Source organism: Panthera pardus, unplaced genomic scaffold (genome assembly GCF_024362965.1).
Source record: "Panthera pardus isolate Hobbes unplaced genomic scaffold, ASM2436296v1 HiC_scaffold_3, whole genome shotgun sequence".
Classification (NCBI taxonomy): Eukaryota; Metazoa; Chordata; class Mammalia; order Carnivora; family Felidae; genus Panthera; species Panthera pardus.
The window spans coordinates 24,601,296-24,621,922 of record NW_026526876.1 but is presented as its reverse complement, the minus strand read 5'-3'; the positions used below and the strand labels follow the sequence as shown (position 1 = coordinate 24,621,922).

The following is a 20,627-nucleotide window of genomic DNA, read 5'->3' as shown; positions in this document are numbered from 1 at the left end:
AATCCCAGGGAATGGAAACCTGTAATTAGCATGCTATCAGCTGTTTGATCTTTCCTGTCTTTGGCACCCGTGATCCAAAAGCCACTTTGACCACAGTGATCCTTTCCTGTCAGTCCCGACGTTCCTCTTCGCTGACCATTCCAGTGTTGCGGATGCGAATGGGGCAGGGGGTCAGAGACCACAGTCCACGGGGCCGAAATGCAGCCAGTCCACTGCCTGTTTTTCTTTCCAGATCACAGGCTAATAGGGTTGGTTTTTATGTTTTACACTTCTATGTGGTTGAGGAAAAAAATCGGAATAATACCTCATGATGTGTGAAAGTTTTATGAGATTCCAATTTCAGGATCCATGCATGAGTTTTTATTGAAGCAGGCACGCCCATTCTCGTACATAGTGTCTGTGCTGCTTTCACAGTACAAGCGCGGGGCTAAGTAGTTGTGACAGAACCCACCTGGCCCACACGGCCTTAAATATTTACTATCTGGCCCTTTGCAGAAAAAGTTTGCTGATCCCTGGCACGGACAGTATGCTGTTTACTTAGGATAGCTCTTAGGACTGTTCCGTAACTGGATATAGATAGTCTCAACTATTTATTACTTTCGATAGGCTTTGCTCCTACTCTGTGGTGACCGAGATATCATCTCATTTATATATTTTTCATTAAGAAGTAATCAAGTCCCACAAACACTTCTTGGAAATGTTTAAACGTCTCTAGCAGAGTTAAAAGATTCTGCAGAGGGGAGCCTGGGTGGCTCAGTGGGTTAAGCGGCCGACTTCGGCTCAGGTCACGATCTCGCGGTCCGCGAGTTCGAGCCCCGCGTCGGGCTCTGGGCTGACCGCTCGGAGCCTGGAGCCTGTTTCAGATTCTGTGTCTCCCTCTCTCTAACCCTCCCCCGTTCATGCTCTGTCTCAAAAATAAATAAACGTTAAAAAAAAAGAATTTAAAAGATTCCGCAGCAAAGTGAAAAAAATTATTTATTTGGAGTGAATCTTCCTTGAGTTTTTATGACTTTAATTGGATCACACAATGAATGCTGATGAGTCCATTAAAAAAGGAATCCGTCTCTTTAAATAAAAAAAAAAGCCATACATTTATTGCATATCTAGTAGAAGTACCAGAATGTCACAAATACAGAACAGATCAGCAATCCTGCTTTAATTTTCTCCAAAACATTTAAAACCTTGATTATTGACATACTGAAATTGGCATACATTGTTTTTCATGCAGTTAACAGAATGGCAGATTGCTCAGAAATCAGTTATAAATATTAAATTGTATTGAACATTCATAGTAAAAAATGTTGTAAAGTGCTAAAGTCATGTAAGCCCGCAAAACTGCCACAAAGCTCAAAGTCCTTCTCAAGCAGTGACAGAGATTTGCTTACATCCACCATTCCAGGTGCGTCTGTTTTCGACACTTTGTCATTTTTTTCCCCCACCCCCCCAAAGTTTTACAGATTGTCCTATTTCTATGGCTGATAAAATGCTATACAAAATGTAGCAGGTGGTGATGAACTACGCCACTTTCATTTCAGTGCAGAGAAATATTCAAGCTTGTGTGTACCTGTAACCAAACTAGGCTTGTTATATTTTTTCCCCCTGAGTTGTCATAAATTAACAGTAAAGATGAATCAAAGAGCAGTGAGGGACCATCACCTGCAGAGTGAGATTCATTACATGTAAGTAAGTAGCCCCCCTGTGACCCTCACACCTGCCCTCTTTACGGAAAAATGGTAACATGAGAAATTCTATACATGTAGTGTGATTCCAAAAACAAACAAACAGACAAACAAAAAAAAACCAAACCAACAATGACCAGTTGACCTGATAACTCTGGCAACTTAGAGCAATCAAGGTTTATATAAGATGTAAATGGCAACTTGTAACATACGATGGTAAAATACGATGTCTCTGCTACCCCATGTGAAATACCGAAATGCTTCAACAGTTAGCTGTTTAAAGGAAGAAAAAAAAATCAGAAATGCTTCCACAATTCAATGAAATAGAATTCCAATCAAAGGAGATCCTCAAGTATTCTTAGGTGATAAAACAAATTATTTTAAGAAGCTAAGGCGATTTGCTATTCATTATTTTTTTTCCCCTTTAACTAGCACATGTGGCCTTTAATCAAATTGAAGAATCATTATAACCTGGCCCTTTTATGAGAGTAACTTTCCAAGAGGTCTGAGGCATTTCAAGGATTTGCCAAAAGGAGGTAAAAATGATGCTTAGGTCTCAGATTTTACTTCTTTTGATTATTTTAATCATCCTAGAATAACTTAATAATAAATAGTGGATTAAATTAAAGATACTACAGTCACATATTTCGGAATACTTAAAAGCAACAGGAAACATATTTTTGAATGCCATTCTGTATATTCTGTGTTGAAATACTTCTGGTAATGACTGGCCATAGAAAGAAGTGGTAATCTTCACATTTATGAAGTTCAAGTTATATATCTATATTTTTTAGAATTTGTTAGCCGAACGTTTGGTCTTAAACTATACTTCATTCCCATGGAATAGTTGAAAAACTGAGAAACCATGATTTGTTAATGGAGACCTCCGTGTTTTCCAAGGGGTTTTAAACAGTGTGTTCCTATTTCTGAAAATGAGAAATTTGAAACGTGATTTAAGATTTTTTTTTTTTTTTTGGTGGCCAATTTCATTTCAGTGATCTGGGCTGATGGCATTTTATAAGATAGTTGTTTATCACATGTGAGAGCTCTTAAAACCACTCTGGCGATTCACGTCACTGTTTTAAACTTGGAATGTGAGCCAAAGGGTCCTTCTTTGTATCTCTTATTGCTACTGAAGACAACCAGATTGATGTGTGGAAATTGCTGGGTTGTTTTTGTTTTGGCTTAAGAAACAAGCAAAAAGGAAAACTTACAAGGGAAAAAAAGAAAAGGATGTTGGTCGTGTTCACATACACATTCCCTTTAAGATGTCGTTTGGAAAGTGCACAGAGCCGACAGCCCCCGTACCTCCCCGGGTCCCCCCCCGCCCACCGTCCGCCCACGTCCCGGCCAACAGGGTGGCTGGCGTTACTGCAAAGCATGTCATACTGGCTCCATGGTCACGTGAACTTTATGCTCATTTTTCCCAAGGTCCATTTCAAGAAAGTCTTCGGGTATGTCCTGTAAAGCTTTCCCACGAGGATTCTCGGCCTGGGCCTCGCCTGCAGGACGACGCTGGCATGGTCCCTTTTTACAAGGTCTCACAAGCGCGAGGCACCCAGCAGCCACAGACGTGCCGGCTGCACACGAGTAGAAAGCTCTACTGTAAATCTTACTCTGGTCCACCAGCAGACCTGAGAGAAAGCATTCGTATCTGTTAGCAACATGGCCACAAACCCTGTCTCACCCAGAAGCTTCTCAGTGGCTTAGCCTTCTGTGTTCTAGCTGGGTTTTCGAAAGAAAAAAGGGTGTTGAAGGTATGAGTCTTCCCTAGACTGGGGAGAAGGGAGAAGTCAGACAAACGCACAGCTGAGACGACTGGGTTGCTAGCATGTTCTTCACGGGCTAATCTGTCCTCATGGAGCATAAAACGCGGGACAGTTAGATGCATGCTTCTTGGAAAAGGAAACAGTGAGAAGAAAGAACTCTATTATTTTCACTTGAGTTCACTTTAGGGCTCTTTTAAGATGAGGCAAGATTTCTGTCCTAATAACTTTTGAGGACCTATTTCCGGGGCTAAGGTATGAAACACACCCAAGTCCTTCCGCCGGGAAATACCGTGTAGTGATCAATTAAGTATTTGCAGAGTGAGTTCTGTGCTCAGTTTCCTCACACCCTTCCTAAGAAGGGCAGGTGACTTACAGAAGTCCTTTTGTGCTGTGGTTCCAAAAGTCAGAGGGTAATGAATGAGGTTATACCGCGATGGGTACCCCTTTAGCATTTACAAGGCAAGATGGCAGCCAAAGGTTGGGGCAGCCTGGACTGCAGACGGAGCTTCTAATCCTGACTTGGTCACTCATTTACCATACGATTGTTGGCTTACATGCTTGGACCTTCAGTTTCCTCCTATTTAAGTCAAGAGAGCTGGCTCAGGTAACCTCTAATCCTGTCAGCTCTGAAATTCTATGGACCATATAAAAACCAGTAGGTTTTAAGACTCTCACAAGAAGCCAGCACAACCGATAAGGGGAGAGTAGACAAGGGTTCGGATTTCGTGTATGTAAATTACCTGCAAGAGGTGGTCCCGCCAGTCCTGATATGCTCTGAATGAAGACATAGGCTCCCGCCGCAGAAGACATCTTCTCGATCCCCACGACGTCGTCTTCGGCAAGCAGTGGAATGTGGGTACCCCCTACCGTTCCAACCATGAACCCAAAAAATATGCTGCATGACATCAGACCCCAGAATTCAGTAGCGAAAGTAAAGGCAAACAGAGACACAGTCAACAAGATGACGCAGATGAGCTCAATGTAGATCTTCCGGATGGGCTCTCTGTTGAAGATGCAGCCGGCCCCGATCCTTCCAAAAACTTCAGCAATCGCCATGGTGGACAGTAAGAAGGCAGCGCGGTCCTGTTCGATGCCTAGACTAATGGCCAAGGGAATGATGTACAAGGAAGGTGCGAAGAATCCCAGGGTTGCAAAAAGACCGAACAACGCATAACAGATGAAACTTGTGTCTTTCAAGATGGAGAAGTCCAGTAGAGGGGCTTTCTTATCGCTCCGCTTGGAGCTGGCCTTCACCAGCTGCGTATTGGCCTTCGGCCCCAGTTCTATGTTGGCGTGACTAGGCACATTTTTTGGTGAGGTAGTTAATTCTACTCCTGAGTCAATGGAATCTATTGAGGTGCGTGTTTTCTCATTTTCGAGCATACATTGCACTTCCTTCCGGTGTTCGTGTGCGGTTGCTTTCGGGGACCCCGGTCCTTTGATGATAATCGGTCTCAGCAACGCCCCGCAGACGACAATGTTCAGCTGCAGCAAGCCCACGAAGAGGAGACTGTATCTCCAGCCAATGTTGTCCTTCAGAGCCGTGATTGCTTGAGGAGGCGGGGGGCGAAGAAGAAAGAAAAATCGAAGGTCAGAAAACAGAGTCGAGGCCCAGGAGAAACTACCGAGCAGAAATAAGGGTTCCGGTCGAGTACTAACTTTGGTAAAAGTTAGGACTTGGCAGTTAGTACTTGGCAGGGTGAATGCGGTCCGCCTGTACCGTATCCTTCATTCTAGGCTTTGATGCTGTTCTGAACCAATCAGGGGGAGAAGTGCACAGGGATTATCAGATTCAAACCCAAACCTGTCAGCCTAGGTCCCCAGAAGAGCTTTGGAGGGTGTGTTTTGCCCGGTGGAGGCACGAGAAATGAAGTAAGCCGGTGACCTACTTCCAGGTTTTGGCGAACAGCAGCCTGCAGGCCAAGTCCAGCCTACTGCCTGTGTCTTTGATACTAAAGCCTGTCTGGAATGTGGCCCCGCTCATTGGCCGATGTGGTATATGGCTGCCTTTGTGCTGTAACCCACAAAGTGTGAGGGGTTCTGACAGATACTGCTAGTCTGCGAAAACCTTAAGTATTTACCGTCTGGCCTTTAAAAGACAGAATTTCCTACGTCTGAGCTACATCACTATGCATTCACTCATGCAGTCTTTGGTAGTCATGGATTAAGCAGAAAGATAAACGAAGCATCTAAGCTCACGGTGATCCCAGAATTTCACGATGACAGAGTTCTACAGTTTCTATTCTGCAGACTGTCGTTTACTGCGTGAATCCTGCTCCTTCCCGCCAGAAAAGCTGGGTCCCGGGCTGCTGACCAGGGGCAGGCTGCACACTGGAATGGGAGGTTGGGGGAGACGGCCGCAGGGGAGCCCCACAGCAACAACTGAATAATGCAGGCCCCCGCGACCTTAAAGTATCTTCGTAATCATCCCAGAAAGGCTAAATGATATTCATTAGAATTTCATGATATTCTAATTCTTTGAGAGCAGACAGGTACGAAGACATGGGAAGCTGGTTATCCAGAAGATAGGCTGAGCAAGGCAGCCCCACATTCCGTGGGGGGGGGGGGGGGTCCAGTTACTTTTATAGCCTGTTTTCACACCTCTCGTTCCTCCCATTAATGTGGGAAACTTCAAACTGCAAGATATTTTAGGCTTGGGTATTTTGAGAAGCTTTATGCTCATCTGGCGAAAGTGGGTGCAATATTCCTCCCTCCATTTACCTTTTTTTTTTTTAATATAAATGTTTATTTATTTTGAGAGAGAGAGAGAATATCTGAAGCGGGCTCTATGCCAATAGCACAGAGCCCGATGCGGGGCTCGAACTCACGAGCCATGATCTCATGACCTGAGCTAAAGTTGGATGCTTAACCGACTGAGCCACCCAGGCGCCCTTCCGTTTGACATTTCTTGGGTGCCTACCAGGTAGCAGGGATTTTCTAGGGAACAAAGCCAACCCAGATGCAGTTTCTACCCTCAGGTCATTCACAGACCACTGAGTCTCCCCACAACATTAAGTGGACAGAAAAGCAGAAAGAATGGCACCAGGGTGTGTGACTGCCCGCCCTTTGCTTAAATTCAACAATTGACATTTTCCCTGTCTCTCTGCCTTCCTATAGACCTATATGCACACACACATTTCATTTTTCTCAACCATGTGAAAAGCTTCAGTCACTAGGACATGTTACCCCTAAACACTCCTACATTAACTCCTTCGATCAAAGTATAATCACAGACACATTCTTCAAGGAAACGGCAGAGTAAGAAACGAATCTGGGTCTTCGAGGTTAACTGTCTGTTGCTGGTTAGAGTGAAATTTACCTGTGGACACTGAGACAGCAAGTAAACTAGGGAGAAAAATTTTGCCGCGAGATTACCTACACACAGATAATAAAGCTAACTTTATCAGCACATTTTAAATCCACACTGAATTTGGTTCTTTTGACAAAGGAAAGATAGTAGTATGACCAGTCTCAAATTATTAAATTAGTTATTTTGGAATGGATGTTTCCAGCCTTCCCACTGAATGGGCGTCTTAACACCTGTTGACCTATTTAGGTCAACTCGGATTAGTATTAGAGTGGAGGGATTCCTAAAACGGGATGAGGGAGGACAGATCCTCAAACTGCGCTGCAGGAAAGAAGGCAAATACGGGTAGAGTCAGCCGACTGTTGGCCAGAAGAGCAGAGGGGCTTCCCCAACCCGCATCCGTACATGGACCAAGAGGGTCTGCCTACCTGGGGCGAAAGCGAACATAGCGAAACATTCTCCCGTGGAAGCAATTGCAGTGACCATGGAGCGCCTTTTGTCAAAGTACTGGGATAGAATGGTGACAGTTGGTAGAAAGCTAAAGCAGAATCCCAAACCTGAAAGAGAGCCAGAAAGAAGAGTGAGCATCACATACGATTGATTACAGAAGGGTGCAAAGATCTGGGATTATTGTGTTTTTTAAATTTTTTTATTTTTTATGGAAAAAAAAATTTTTTTTTTAAATGTTTACTTACTATTGAGAGACAGAGAGACAGAGCATGAGCAGGGAAGGGGCAGAGAGAGGGGGAGTCACAGAATCCGAAGCAGGCTCCAGGCTCTGAGCTGTCAGTACAGAGCCCGACGCGGGGCTAGAACTCACAAACTCCGAGATCATGACCTGAGCCGAAGTTGGATGCTTAACCGACTGAGACACCCAGGTGCCCCTGTTTTTAATATTTAATTTAATGTATGTATGTACATACGTATTTTTAGGAATTACTTAGGTTTTTTTTTAATATTATGTGCCATGTCAAATAGACATTTTTGGTTTCCCCAAAGATTTTTGTGCCAGCAAATACTTTGGTCACGATGCATGACAATCTGAAAATAATACCAAAACAGTTAACCACCAGACAATCGAACCTCTTGGAAATCCAAACAATACATGTCCTAAATGATTACTGGGTAAATGAGGAAATAGAAGCTGCCATTATGAACTATTTGGTGAGGGAGGGGTGTTTATTGTATAAATCATAAGTTCTGGAAGCCAGTGAATTTCATTCTGGAAAAAGGTGCTGTAGTAAAAACTAAAGTAAGATAAAATAAAAGGTTTCAGGGGTGCCTGAGTGGCTCAGCCAGTTAAGCATACCATTCCTGGTTTCGGCTCAGGTCATGATCTCAGTAGTTCATGAGATAAAGCCCCAAGTCGGGCTCTGTGCTGGCAGTGCAGAGCCTACTTGGGATATTCTCTTTCTCTCTCTCAAAATAAACTTTAAAAAAAAAAAAAAAAAGGATTTCATTAGAGGTCTAGAAAAGTTGTAACAGTTCGGAGATGCCAGGAGTATAAAAACTGTTTCCTGTGTTTTTTTTCCCCCCTATTTTTCGGCATTAAAAGAATTTATATAATTCACAATGCACAGACCACTATTGAATATAGTTCTTATATAAGACTTGTATTTAAAAGAAATAAATGGGGGCGCCTGGGTGGCTCAGTCGGTTAAGCGTCCGACTTCAGCTCAGGTCATGATCTCGCGGTCCGTGAGTTCGAGCCTCGAGTCGGGCTCTGGGCTCATGGCTCAGAGCCTGGAGCCTGCTTCCGATTCTGTGTCTCCCTCTCTCTCTCCCCCTCCCCCGTTCATGCTCTGTCTCTGTCTCAAAAATAAATAAACGTTAACAAAAAAAATTAAAAGAAAGAAAGAAAGAAATGAGCTTTGATAGGTGCAGAAATATATGAAAAGTTGTGCAAATCTTAACTAAATACATATATCATCTGTTAAGCAATGTAGGGACTGCTTTTAATGTCTATTTTTGAGAGACAGAAGGAAAGACAGAGTGTGATCGGGGAGGGGGAGAGAGATGGGGAGACACAGAATCCGAAGCAGGCTCCAGGCTCTGAGCTGTCAGCACAGAGCCCGACGTGGGGCTCGAACTCGTGAACCGCGAGATCATGACCTGAGCTGAAGTCGGATGCTTAACCGACTGAACCCTCCCAGGCGCCCCTGTAGGCACTCCTTTGAGAGGGAAAAACGTTTCCTCAGACCCCAAGACAAAGTCGACCATGCTTGCTTCCTCCCCTACAGCCCAGAAGTCTCAGACTCCCACTTTGGAAATACCCGCTAAGGAAATTCCCATCTTACTTTGTGAAAATGATGTCTTTGGGCTGCAAACTAATGCAAAAGAGAAGTTGTCTTTCTCATTGGTAAATATTAAAAAAGAAAAAAAAAAACAAACAGTCAAAAACTCTTGGGCACTGAGAAGAGATTCCCGTATCCCCTGGAGTCTATCCAGCCCAGTTTAAAACCACCGATCTGGGGCACTATTAATTTTAAAGGAAAAAAAGAGAAAGAGAAAAAAAGATACATGTTGGGTTGGACCCCCTCCTTCCCCTTCCTTGTTTTTCAAACGGAGCATTTGGAGGACTCTGGAGCCCAGGAGCAGCACTTACCGGATATGATGCCGATTGAAATGTACATGTGGTACAGCTTCCTGGAAAAGGAGGCGGTCACCATTCCCGTGCTGACAAGCAGGCCCCCTGCCACCACCACGAGACGGTGCCCAAAACGAGTGCTCAGGACAGCAGAGAGGGGAGCTGCAGCGAAAGACCATAATGCGACATTTTAATTCCCAGAGGCGTGAACATTAGCCTTCTTAAGATTCCTTCTCAAGTCTTGAACGTGGAGAGATGATGTGCGATATATAATACACTTTACACGATGGTTATATTTGTTCAAACGGGACAGTACATTCTTTGGGCTTCTTAGCGAGAAAGAGTAATAGGATAAAACATATGGTTCTATTTTTAGATGAAAGCGACACAGGCTCTCCATGAGCACCTATAAAGTTAGGTATGCATGTCATGTGTGCTATTCTGTGACAAAAATGGGCTTTCCTATGATGGCTTGAATCGTCTTCGTTTTCTATATAGTCACTGCTTTGGATTCTTTTTTAGAAAGCTCCCTTTGGGGTCAGTTTCTAGCTCAGTTTCATTTGACTTTTCTGAAAATGATGTGAAAGTACAGTGAAGGCTCAGTTGAACACCCCATGAGGAGGCTAGCTAGGGGCTAGCGAATTCAGAGTGGCTGATGATCATTCACTCATTTGCTTAGGGTCTGTACTCCATATCCTGCAGAACAGTTCGGTCTGGCACATCAGTTTCCTAGTGGTATGTTATTTAGGCCAACACTGATACTCACTTGAATATACCAAGATAAGGGAACCATTGACAATTGGGTAAAAGAGTAATACAGAACATGCTGGATAGAGAAGCAAAAAACAAAACAAAAAGGACTAAATTTATTCCATTGGGGTGAGTCCATATATAACTCTTCTGTTAGTGGACTATAAACCAGTATTGAATAGAGCTCATAACGAAACCACTCTCATCGCTTTTAGGTGGCACATTGGTGCAAAGCATTAACTCGTATCGTAATAGCATTTAGAAGAATGATCTTCTGGTATAAGAGTATTAATGGGAAATTTCTTGTTGACTGTAGCATTGTTTTTGATTATAAAAGAGCTGAAAGTGAAGCTCTGACATCTTTTTATTTAGAATGCCAAAGCTAAAACTTTAGTTCGAATGCACTTACATTGTCTTGCTGAGTAAACTTTCCCAATTAAAAAAGTAAATGTCTTGGGGCACCTGAGTGGCTCAGTCAATTAAGCGTCCGACTTCGGCTCAGGTCGTGATCTCGCGGTTTGAGCCCCGCGGCGGGCTCTGTGCTGATAGCTCGGAGCCTGGAGCCTGCTTCAGATTCTGTGTCTCCCTCTCTCTGCCCTTTCCCCACTCGTGCTCAGTCTCTCTCTGTCTCTCAAAAATGAATAAAAAAACAATTTTTTTTTTTAAAGTAAATGTCTTCATACTCAGTTCAACTGGAACTGGAGAGCTCCTCTGTGACGCTCCCAGGACACTGTACGAGGAGTAGTAAGAAATTCTTTACTCGATAGGAAAGAACCATGGAGCTGCCTCTTTAAGACATTATGCGGCTGAAAACTAACTACATTTAAAGACAGAACAATTCAGAGATAATAGTTCCATTGTTAGGATATTAGGGTCAGGGAAGTGTAAGGTCAGCCCCATTAACTTTCTGAGGTGAGTTCAGTGGCCGTGTTTTCTTGGAAGCCCTTGCCGTGGCCCCTGATAGACGGACGGACCGTCCTGAGAATCAGGCCTGTAAGGGACCCAGAGACAAGTAGCACATTGAAAATTATACTCAAACATGGGAGTGCAAGCTGGTGCAGCCACTCTGGAAAACCGTATGGACCCAGCAATTGCACTGCTAGGCATTTATCCAAGGGATACAGGGGTGCTGTTTCGAAGGGACACATGCACCCCCATGTTTCTAGCAGCACTGTTGACAATAGCCAAAGGATGGAAAGAGCCCAAATGTCCATCAATGGATGAATGAATAAGATGTGGTATATATATACAATGGAGTATTACTCGACAGTCAAAAAGAATGAAATCTTGCATTTGGATGGAACTGGAGGGTATTATGCTAAGTGAAATTAGTCAGAGAAAGACAAAAATCATGACTTCACTCATATGAGGACTTTAAGATGAACATAAGGGAAGGGAAACAAAAATAATATAAAACAGGGAGGGGGACAAAACATAAGAGATTCTTATGTATGGAGAACAAACAGAGGGTTACTGGAGGGGTTGTGGGAGGGGGGATGGGCTAAATGGGTAACGGCCACTAAGGATTCTACTCCTGAAATCATTGTTGCACTAGATGCTAACTAATTTGGATGTAAACTTTAAAAAATAAAAAAATAAGAAAAGTATACTCAAACCCCATTTTCTCAGAGGCACTCTGGTTAGCCAGTGAAATCCTTTAGGGAAGCGGCTGTCTGCATTCAGAGTGTCCCTCCTGGATAAGATTTGTAATTTTACATTATTTCCTGATTGACATCCTCCTGCTCTTCACGCATCCACATTTACACGTCCCGACCTCTTTCCTAAGCATGCGTTTATGAGACCAGGGCTAGTATGGCAAGTCCTTTTGCTGTTGCTTCTTCAGAAAATGACTACATAGGACGGGGCTTTACTGCGGGCCTCAAAGTAATCTCTCGTATCCTAAGACTATGCATACAGTAGGTGCCTAGTGCATGTGTGTATAAACTGAAGGCCATCAGGGCAGGCAAACGGGGCTCTCTCCTTCAGTGCCTCTTGTTACTCGCCATCCCCAAGCCTCTGAAAACCCTATTACTGAACTGAGGCTAGAAAGGGCCCATGGGCCATCTGAGGAACGCGTTGCCAATATGGTGAGTGCATCATGTAGTTAAGCCAATGAAGAGCGGCACATGCTTCCATATCATTTAAACAGAAAGAGGTACCAACCTGTGAATGTTAAGACAAATACACATATTGATATGACCCACGAAATCCTGCTATTAGATTCATTAAAACTGTCCATTAAGTCATTGAAGAAGACGCCAAATGACTTGATGATGCCGTATGTGAAGACTTCAACGAAGAAAAAAGACACAGCCACCACCCAGCCCCATCCTCCGTCAGGCACTTGAGTATAAACATTGGCTCTGGAACAAAGCTGTGATGTCTTTTGGGTCATTCTTAATCTGAAATAAAAAGTAAAAAAAAAAAAAGAAGAACATCAGACCAGCCAATAGCATGAGGGTTGATGATTCTGCTACTCTTTAGCAAACATAACAGATAAGGACTACTTACCACATGTCTTAGGGTGATGAATATTTGAACAATGTGCGGTTACTATAAAGTCTCTGGATAACAATTACACACTTATTTAATTGTCACAGCTGGGAAGTCTTCCTTCCAGATTCTTTGGGAGCTCCGAAGACTTGTATTGTATACAGAGCCCCCAAAGAATCTGGAAGGAAGACTTCCCAGCTGTGATAATTAAATGGGGAAAAAACAAACAAAAGGGATCAGAACAGCGTAGTTAGAGGCACCCTGAAGGATACAGAATGGCCACCAGACCGAGTATTGATGCTGACCTTGAACTTGAAGACAAGTTAGGTGTAAAGGAAGCGTGGGTTGATCATAATGTTGATCAGAAATGAAGCCTAGGAAAAGGGAGGCTAAGAGGCAAACACTGTCAGTCCATCTAGCATCTTCCATAGGATAAATGTTTGTGGCATCCTATGTGTCTCTGGCTGATGCCCCCAGCCATTCAGATCGTCAGCTGCCTCTCCTTCTGATTATGATCTGGCATTTTCCATGCGGATGTACCTACACGAACAGAATGTAACCATCGTGAGTAAGTTCCTCAGAGTTAACCACTACTTGATGTATTAGCAATTGACATATACTCAGTAACCGAATAGAGCACTGAAAATTTGCAAGGCCTGGGCAGCCAGTGAACCTAGCCAAGTTACCCTGACCTCAATATGCTTTTGCAGGTGAACTGCCACAAACGTCAGAACAAACAGACCTGTGCCTGTAACGCCACCAGTAAGGGGAAACACTATACTTAACATTGGAGGGAGGGGAGTTGAACTTGCGTCTTCCCCTCTGGGAAGTGTGCTTTCAGAGCCTCTGCAGTTACGCGCGCTTTGAGACGGTGATGTGTTTCTAGCCCAACCCAGAATTACTATCTGTAATAATGAGTCCGTGGCCTTAGAGCTCTTGAATTTAAGAATTCTCTACAATCATACAGTTGTGTACAGGTTGAATTTTTAGAGGATGCACGGTGTCCTTCTCCTGGCCATTAGGTTGTCGTGTTCAAGTACTAAGGCAGGTTTTATTGATGTTGGAGGGCAGCTGAAAAATAACGGGACACAACCTCATCTCTCCGGCGGACTTGCCAATTTTTGGTATTGGGATCTAACCACATTCTGTTAACTCTCTAAATCATAAAAAGCAGCAAATCTGACCCAACTTAGTGTCCTTCATCCTATCGATGGTGCCATTCGCACTGTAGACTGAGACTCTAAAAGGACAGTATACTCACTCTTTGTCCTTCACTGTTAAATATTTGATTGAACAAAATAGGGCATAAGATGCTTAAAAAAGCTTATGCCCTCTGCAGCAAAGGCCTCTGCGTTTTGCTGTGTGTCAGTGCATCCTTTCTGAGAGCACATACAAAGGTGGGAAGGCCAGTTAAATGGATCAAGATGTAGGCTGGGCAGCGACAGAACAGCTTGGCATCAGCCTTCCCCAACAAGGAAAGCAGCTGATTGAAGACACAAGCCGGGAGCCCTCCCGCAAATGAGGTTTTCACAACACCCCTCCTTCATCAGACTTTCAAAATTCACTCCCAAGGTGAGGCAGCTGGGGCAGGGGTGTGAAAACACTACTAGACTGAAGGTCTAGAACCCCCCTCCCCCCCAAAAAAACCCCACAAAAAGTACTTCCCAGTAATAGGGTCCATCTAGTATTTGGTGTTTATCCCTAGAGAGAGGTGTTGGGGGAGAGGGAGAGGGAAGTGGTGGGAGCTCACAGCTTAGGTCCTCAGCTTCACCCCTTCCATTTCATCCCCCTACCAGGCTGTTAGTTTGGACTTTTCCTTGCGGAGCCCAAGACGCCTTTACTAGCCTAACTGGCTCCGTGTGTCCAGTACGATTAATCTCTTTGAAATGCTGCACTGTCATGACATTTTTCTGCTCAGCCTTTTTCAGTGGCTTTCCTCTTTCTGAGGGATAAAACCCATGGATTAGCCTGGCTTTCCATGCCTTCATCGTTGGACCCCACCCTATCTTTGTAGCCTTCTTGCTTCCCGTTCTAGGACTTGACTCAGGCTGTGGTCCAAATGGACTCCTCCCTGCCCGCTAGTCTCTAACCACCTTGCCCATGGCCAGGCCCTCTCCCCCGGCTCCGGGACTGGTTGCCCCCCACTTTTACAGATGGCACCTGTCAGACCCTGCTCCGTCAAATCTTCTCTCTTCCATAATGCGTCCTCTGACCAACTCAACCTAGGGGGTTCTCTTCTTGTGACAGGTATCACTTAGCAATGGGGTGTTGTTTGTGTTTACCTTATTTGCTCATGGAAATAATAGGCTCATGGAAAACAAACCCTGGGGCCTTTCTCTCTTTGTACCTCCTTCTGCCTTCCTGCCCCCAGACCTTTCACACAGCTTGTATTTATTTTTTTCAACAAAGTACCTAGGAGGGGCCAGACCCTATGCTAGGCATCAGGGATACTACGGTGAAAGACAGAGGGATGGTCTCTGTCTCCATGGACTTAAGTCCTTGTTGACGGTAATGATAGGAACCCTATGACTGAAATGCATAGTAAAACCACTTGGCCATGTCCTTCCAGAGTTCAGCACATTTCTGACAAGCAGTTAGACTAAGTGGCAATGAAGTCCAAGGACCTCTGGCATGACTGTTCTAACCCAGAAGGGTGCTCCTAAGATCTTAGGGCTCAGGACCAACCTGAATAAAAAGACTGGCATAAAATTGATAAAGGCAAAAAAAAAAAAAATTGATAAAGGCCCCCAAGACTGAATTTCTTTCTAGCCTAAAGCCTCCACAGGGTCAAGAGACAGTCTTTCTGTTGGACTGTATGTAGGACAAGATTGTAGTTTTGGTATGAAGATAAGATTACCTATCCATCGTCAGAAGACTCTGGTGATAGGTATCTATCTCACTCGTTCTTTGCATGTTATGATCTGTGGTTTGAACGTGCAAAATGGGTGCAATTTCCACCAACCGGTAGCCCGGAGTGGTGTTAGAATTATAGAATGTTAGGGAATTTAGAGCTCATTTGTCCGTCTCCTTGTAAAATCTTACTCATTTTTCTTTACAAAAGGTGGAATCTAGACCTAAGAGAAGGCACTTGACCGAAACTGTTCAGAATCAAATCTCCTGTCTCCCAGCGTCGTCCCGCCCTATCAGCCTAAGGGACAGCATTTTAAAGGCCTGGAAGGGGCTGTTTTAGGCAGAGATTGGGAAGAATTTCTTTCAATGATAAGAGCTCTCTTGACCTCCCTATGTAAAGTTCCATAAGCTGTGTCACCACTTAACTGTGTGACCTTGAGAAAGTCAAGTGCACCTCTCTGGGCCTGAGTTCCTCATTAGTCAAATGACAAGGTTGGACTGGAGAATCTTTAAGGTTCCATTCAGCTTTACCAGTTTATACTGTGGTACTCAGCACCGAGTTCTATGAATCACCTGATTCCCCCTGGGCAAACCTGGTGGTCCAGGGAAAGCCGGGAGCTAGGAGGAAGGTGCAAATGCTAGATGGTTCTTGCAGATGTGGGCGAAATGTAGTTGGACACCGCTCAGATCTGATCTTTGGCAGCTGGTTGGAAGACAGCAGACTTGACTCTATGTCTATGTTCAATTCCTTTGGTTTTTTTTTTTAAACTTTGCTTTATATCTTTGCTACTCTCCTGAAGCTAGATCCAAATAGAAGTTTCACCCGCACTGTTAGGGTTTTGGAGGACAGACGCTTTCTTAGTATTATTACTGGGGACATCATAAAGCAAAGATGACACCCCCAAACCCACTTCCTCCAAAGTGTATGCCTTTATCCTCCTAAAGCATCCCACGTCCTGTTATATTTATCGTTGGAGAGAAGACCACAATATAGAATAATCATAGAATAACCTGGTTTCTAGAACACACTGGATGAGAACTTCTGTGTTCTGCATGTAGGATCACATAGGGCAGGCACCTACAAGGGCAGCCAGCAGCTCTTTCCAGACCCAGTGCCCGGCAGCGCGTCTGGCACCTAGTATGTGCTCAATAAAAGCTCCTTCGACAAAGTAGGAGTCTTGCCCTACTGCCGAAGCGGTGCCCTGCTCTATCCCTATGAGACCCAAGTGAGGACGTCCCTGCTTGCAGAATAAATCCCTTCCTGGCCTCCTCTCCTTATGTCCATTCATTCCGCAGGCCAACCGGCTTAAAAGTGTCCACCTCCACAAGGCTAGAAACAAAGGCCTGAATTTTGAACTCAGTTACTTAGAATCCTCTATCAATTCCAGGATACCAAATACTGCCTCGGTCTTATGGCGATGCGAACTGATCTTACGGGAAGGGACGCTGGTTTACTGTGTGGGGGTCTAACAGGTGAGGCAAGCTGAGTGGGTGAATCACTCTGCTCCTTGATTTGTGTTGTCAGCAGGTAAACAGAGTGTTGTCCCGATCTTTCCCTGCCCTAAGAAGCTACGGTTCTAGGACAGCCTTTGAGCCGGACTTACTCTGAGTTAGACTTTCATCCTCCACTCTGGAGTCCTCTGGGGCCAAAGCCCACGCGTTTGTTGTCTGGAGGCCCTTGGGCATTATTTGTTGAACGTCTGTCTACCATTAACTGGCTGCACAATCTTGGGGAAATCACTTAATCCCCAAATTTCATCATCTGTAAAGTAGGGACTAGCCACAGCAGACTTGAGGGTCCCAACTGTAAAGTTCTATAATGAACGGGGCTTCCTGGCAGCTGAGCTGCCTGCTCCCTGATGTTTTCCCAAAGGAAGTACAATGACAAAACACGCTGGGCAGTTTGAAATATTTCCTATGAGCATTTGGTTGTCTTCACCTTAAATAAATGAGGATTCTGCCAAGGTGTGGAAGTCTGCTATACCTGGGAATTTCACTGTGATTTGATCTGTTGAGTAAAGGTTTGGTTTGGGGCCATCAAGAATGCAAAATACTGGATTATTATAGACCGTCAGAGCATCAGTCCAGGGTCAGTTTAGAGCAAAGTTCAAAATGCAGGCTTTGGATGGAACGGTGATGGCTGCTGGTTAAAGCCAAGCCTCCGCAAAAGCAGGGCTAGACTCTGTTCTTAAAGGCGTAGCCTGGAGAACAGCTTTTGACAAGCCGTTTCCCCCTTGCCGCCCCCCCCCCCCCCCCCCCCGGGGTCAAAACCAGTCTGCATTCAGGTAAAGTTCATCTGAATTCTCTACTAAAAAAGTCCCAAACCTAACCTGGAGGTCTGCCTCGGCAGCTTTGAATCACTGGATAAAACCAATTCACCCATTTTACAAGATCATGATGTTGAAATGTGAACCCCTAGTTTAAGTGTCCTCCTCAGGGGTTCCACTGAGAAAAAGTCCAGTTTTTGGAAACCACAGAAGGAAAACTCACAGTTAGTGGTACTCATTAAGGCAGAAGGCGCTTTTCCACTTGGCTGCATTGTTTATTTATGAACTGGAACTCTCTATCTTGGCTACCCTTCCCTTAATTATGAGAAGAGGTATTTCTTTATCCCTGGGGCAGGATGTATCGTTGACCCCCCCAAAATGCCGCATAATGGTGCTTGGGACATGGGAAGAAGCGTCACTCAGAAATCTCAGCAGAAACACATGGTATTTTTTTTGCAGAGAAGACACTCATGTTCATAGGATTTGCAAAACAGATTAACTGAGAAATCTCATTCTCGGGGTAGAAACCATCTCCTTCAAGAAGGAGCCCGCACGGAGTGTCTAACTGTGCAAACAAAACCAGCTTCCAGGTTGTCAAGTTGTAATGCTCCTTCCCCAGTTGGCTCCGGGGAGCTTAGTCTCTTAAGGCTAATGCCCCCCGCGTCTGGTGACATTTTACATGCCACCGAACAAACTTCTATCACCTGTCTGCTGGGGGGCACGGTGGGGATTTAATTTAAAAAAAAAAAAAAAAAAAAGAGTAAAAAAAGAAAAGGCAAAAAAAAAAAACAACAACCCCAGAAGGAAATAACCCATTTCCTCTGCAAAATCATCCTCCGCCACTACGGAACTGCTCAGCCACACGGGCGCTTTCCCGCGGCTGGCAGCCGCAACCGGGAACCTTGGAAGTTGAGCGGGACCAGCCGTCAGGCGCTGACAGCTCGGACGGTCAAGGTGTAGGACCCGCGCGCTCTGCCTTCCCAATGCGGGGTCACGTTGGCTGCCCCGGCAGTGTGTGTCGGCTTGGGGGGGGGGTGCGGGGGGGACAGGGATTCCCATTTGCCCTGGCGCTGCCTCAGTGGCCGGCCTGCGCGCGCGCGCGCGAGCCTGGGGAAGCTACCTCTGACATTTCGCTCCTGTGACGCGCGGGCAACTTCATGCGGAAAATCCACGCAGGGGTGAGCGGGCGCCCCCGACTCGCTCGATGGCCTGAAGCCCCCAATCCGGGACGGGGCGGGCACTCAAAACCAAGCCTGCCTCTAGCTGTTTTCCAGACCCCAACTGCCAGCCAGGGCCACGGACAGTCAACTCTCAGCTGCCCACACTGGCTTAGAGCGCGTCATCCTGGTGGCCCCGGGCATTCCCAACTGTCAGAGAATATTTTTCAGAATAACCTCTCCAAAATGTTAAGATGTTAAGTGGTCTCCTCCCGCCGTCCTGCCCACCCCACACACCACCAGCCCCCCCCCCCAAAAAAAAAAAAAGCTCCCAACACAGATTAAAAAAAAAACAAAAAACAACCCACCCCACAATCAAACTTTTAAACATGTAAAATAATAAAACCAACTCACCAAGTTAGAAGGGAAGAGAATAAACCCCAAAAGGCTCCCAATAAGGCGGAGGCTTGGCCTCCCCCTCCTTATAAGCCGCTCGGTAACATGAGAAAGGTTTAACCCTTTAGGGCGTGGGCCCGAGCCTACCGCAAACTGGCTCCGGCGGGTGAGCACCGGGCGCCCGGCCCGCAGCGCCCCGGCCCCGGCCCCGGCCCCCCACCCACGGCCGCGCCTCGGGCACCCCGGCCACACCCTCCCCCCGCCCCCCACCCCGGCCGCCTGCGCCCGGGCCCTGCGTGCGGCTGCCCGCGCCCCGGCCCCGCGTCGCTGCCTATCCCTTATCCTATACCGGCTGCAGCCGGTCTCCGCCGGCCTCGGGGGCGCGCCGCCGCCGACCATGTGCTGCGAGCGCCGAGCGCCGCCAAGGAGGGGGCCGGACTGGCGCGCGCGCGCCGGCCCACGTGGACCGGGGCCGCGCCGGGCGCGCGCCCGCCCCGGGCCCGGGCTGGGGGTCACGGAAGGTAACGGCGTCGCCGGCTGGTGCCAACGGCGGGGTCCCGCGGGGCCACCCCCGCCCCTGCCGCCGGGGTCCTTGGCACGCCGCCCCGCTCCCCCCACCCGACCCGGGCGCGGCCGTGCGCGCCTGCCCGACCGGACCCCGGCGCTTTGCTGCACCGCAAGCGGGGAGCGCGGGCGTGCTCGGGGCGCCTGCACCTCTCCTCCGGCACCCCCGGCCGGGCGCGCGCGCGCGGGGCCCCAGGGCCGCTTCCCTTCCCTCCGAGCGCCCCCCACCCCCCGAGCGCCCACCGCCGAGTACCCCCGGAGGATTTGGGGATTGGCTGGGGGCGATTGGGGGTGCGGGGGCTAAACCCGCGCGGCGCTCGCGGCTGCGGCGGCTCCGCGCCAGCCCCGAGCAGAACAGGTTCCTTCCAGTTTGGGTGTGAGCTGCGCGCGCGGCGCCGCGCACCCCGAGTTCCTCCTCCAGCGCCCACTTCCCCCAATTTCGTCAACTCGCGCACGGTTCTCCGGGGGGGGCGGGGGGGGGGGAGGGAGGGAGGGAGTGCCGCAGTGGGCCCCAGAGAGCTAGCGGCCCGGCTGCTACGAGTGCCTAGCTTTCCCCCTTTTGCAGCAGTAGCGGCGGCGGCGGCAGCAGCAGCAACAGCGCCAACAGCATCCGCGTTGCGCGAAAGGGATGTGAGCAGCCGGGCTGAGTCAGCATCCCCGGGTCGGGGCGCGCGCGCATCCTCCCGGCCAGGCGGCTGGCGACGTGCACACAGGTGCATGGCCGCCTAATCCGCTGGGAGCCCCCGGTACGGCAGGGACCCGGGCGTTTAGGGAGTACGTGCCCCTCATCCCGAAGTCCCCAACCCCA

At 47.0% G+C, this 20,627-nt stretch overlaps 2 protein-coding genes across 8 annotated transcripts in view; one reads left to right on the top strand and one right to left on the bottom strand.

Annotated features, from left to right (window-relative positions):
• The window catches only part of ARSG (arylsulfatase G), a 107,709-nt gene that overhangs the window by 3,895 nt on the left and 83,187 nt on the right, over positions 1–20,627 (top strand). The window lies entirely within an intron of this gene.
• SLC16A6 (solute carrier family 16 member 6) lies at positions 959–19,727 on the bottom strand. 4 transcript variants are annotated; one of them, XM_053893068.1, is made up of 6 exons: positions 19,605–19,724; positions 12,256–12,494; positions 9,361–9,504; positions 7,184–7,312; positions 4,189–4,998; positions 959–3,313 (listed from the first exon to the last, which is right to left on the bottom strand). In XM_053893068.1, exons 1-6 carry the CDS (start codon positions 19,652–19,654, stop codon positions 3,063–3,065), a joined length of 1,623 nt encoding a protein of 540 aa, XP_053749043.1. In that variant the 5' UTR covers positions 19,655–19,724; the 3' UTR covers positions 959–3,062. The 4 variants fall into 4 exon arrangements, with proteins under 4 accessions (XP_053749043.1, XP_019321987.1, XP_019321988.1 ...); XM_019466442.2 differs by lacking the exon at positions 19,605–19,724 and adding an exon at positions 19,274–19,508; XM_019466443.2 differs by lacking the exon at positions 19,605–19,724 and adding an exon at positions 11,709–11,785 and having other exon boundaries at positions 12,256–12,400.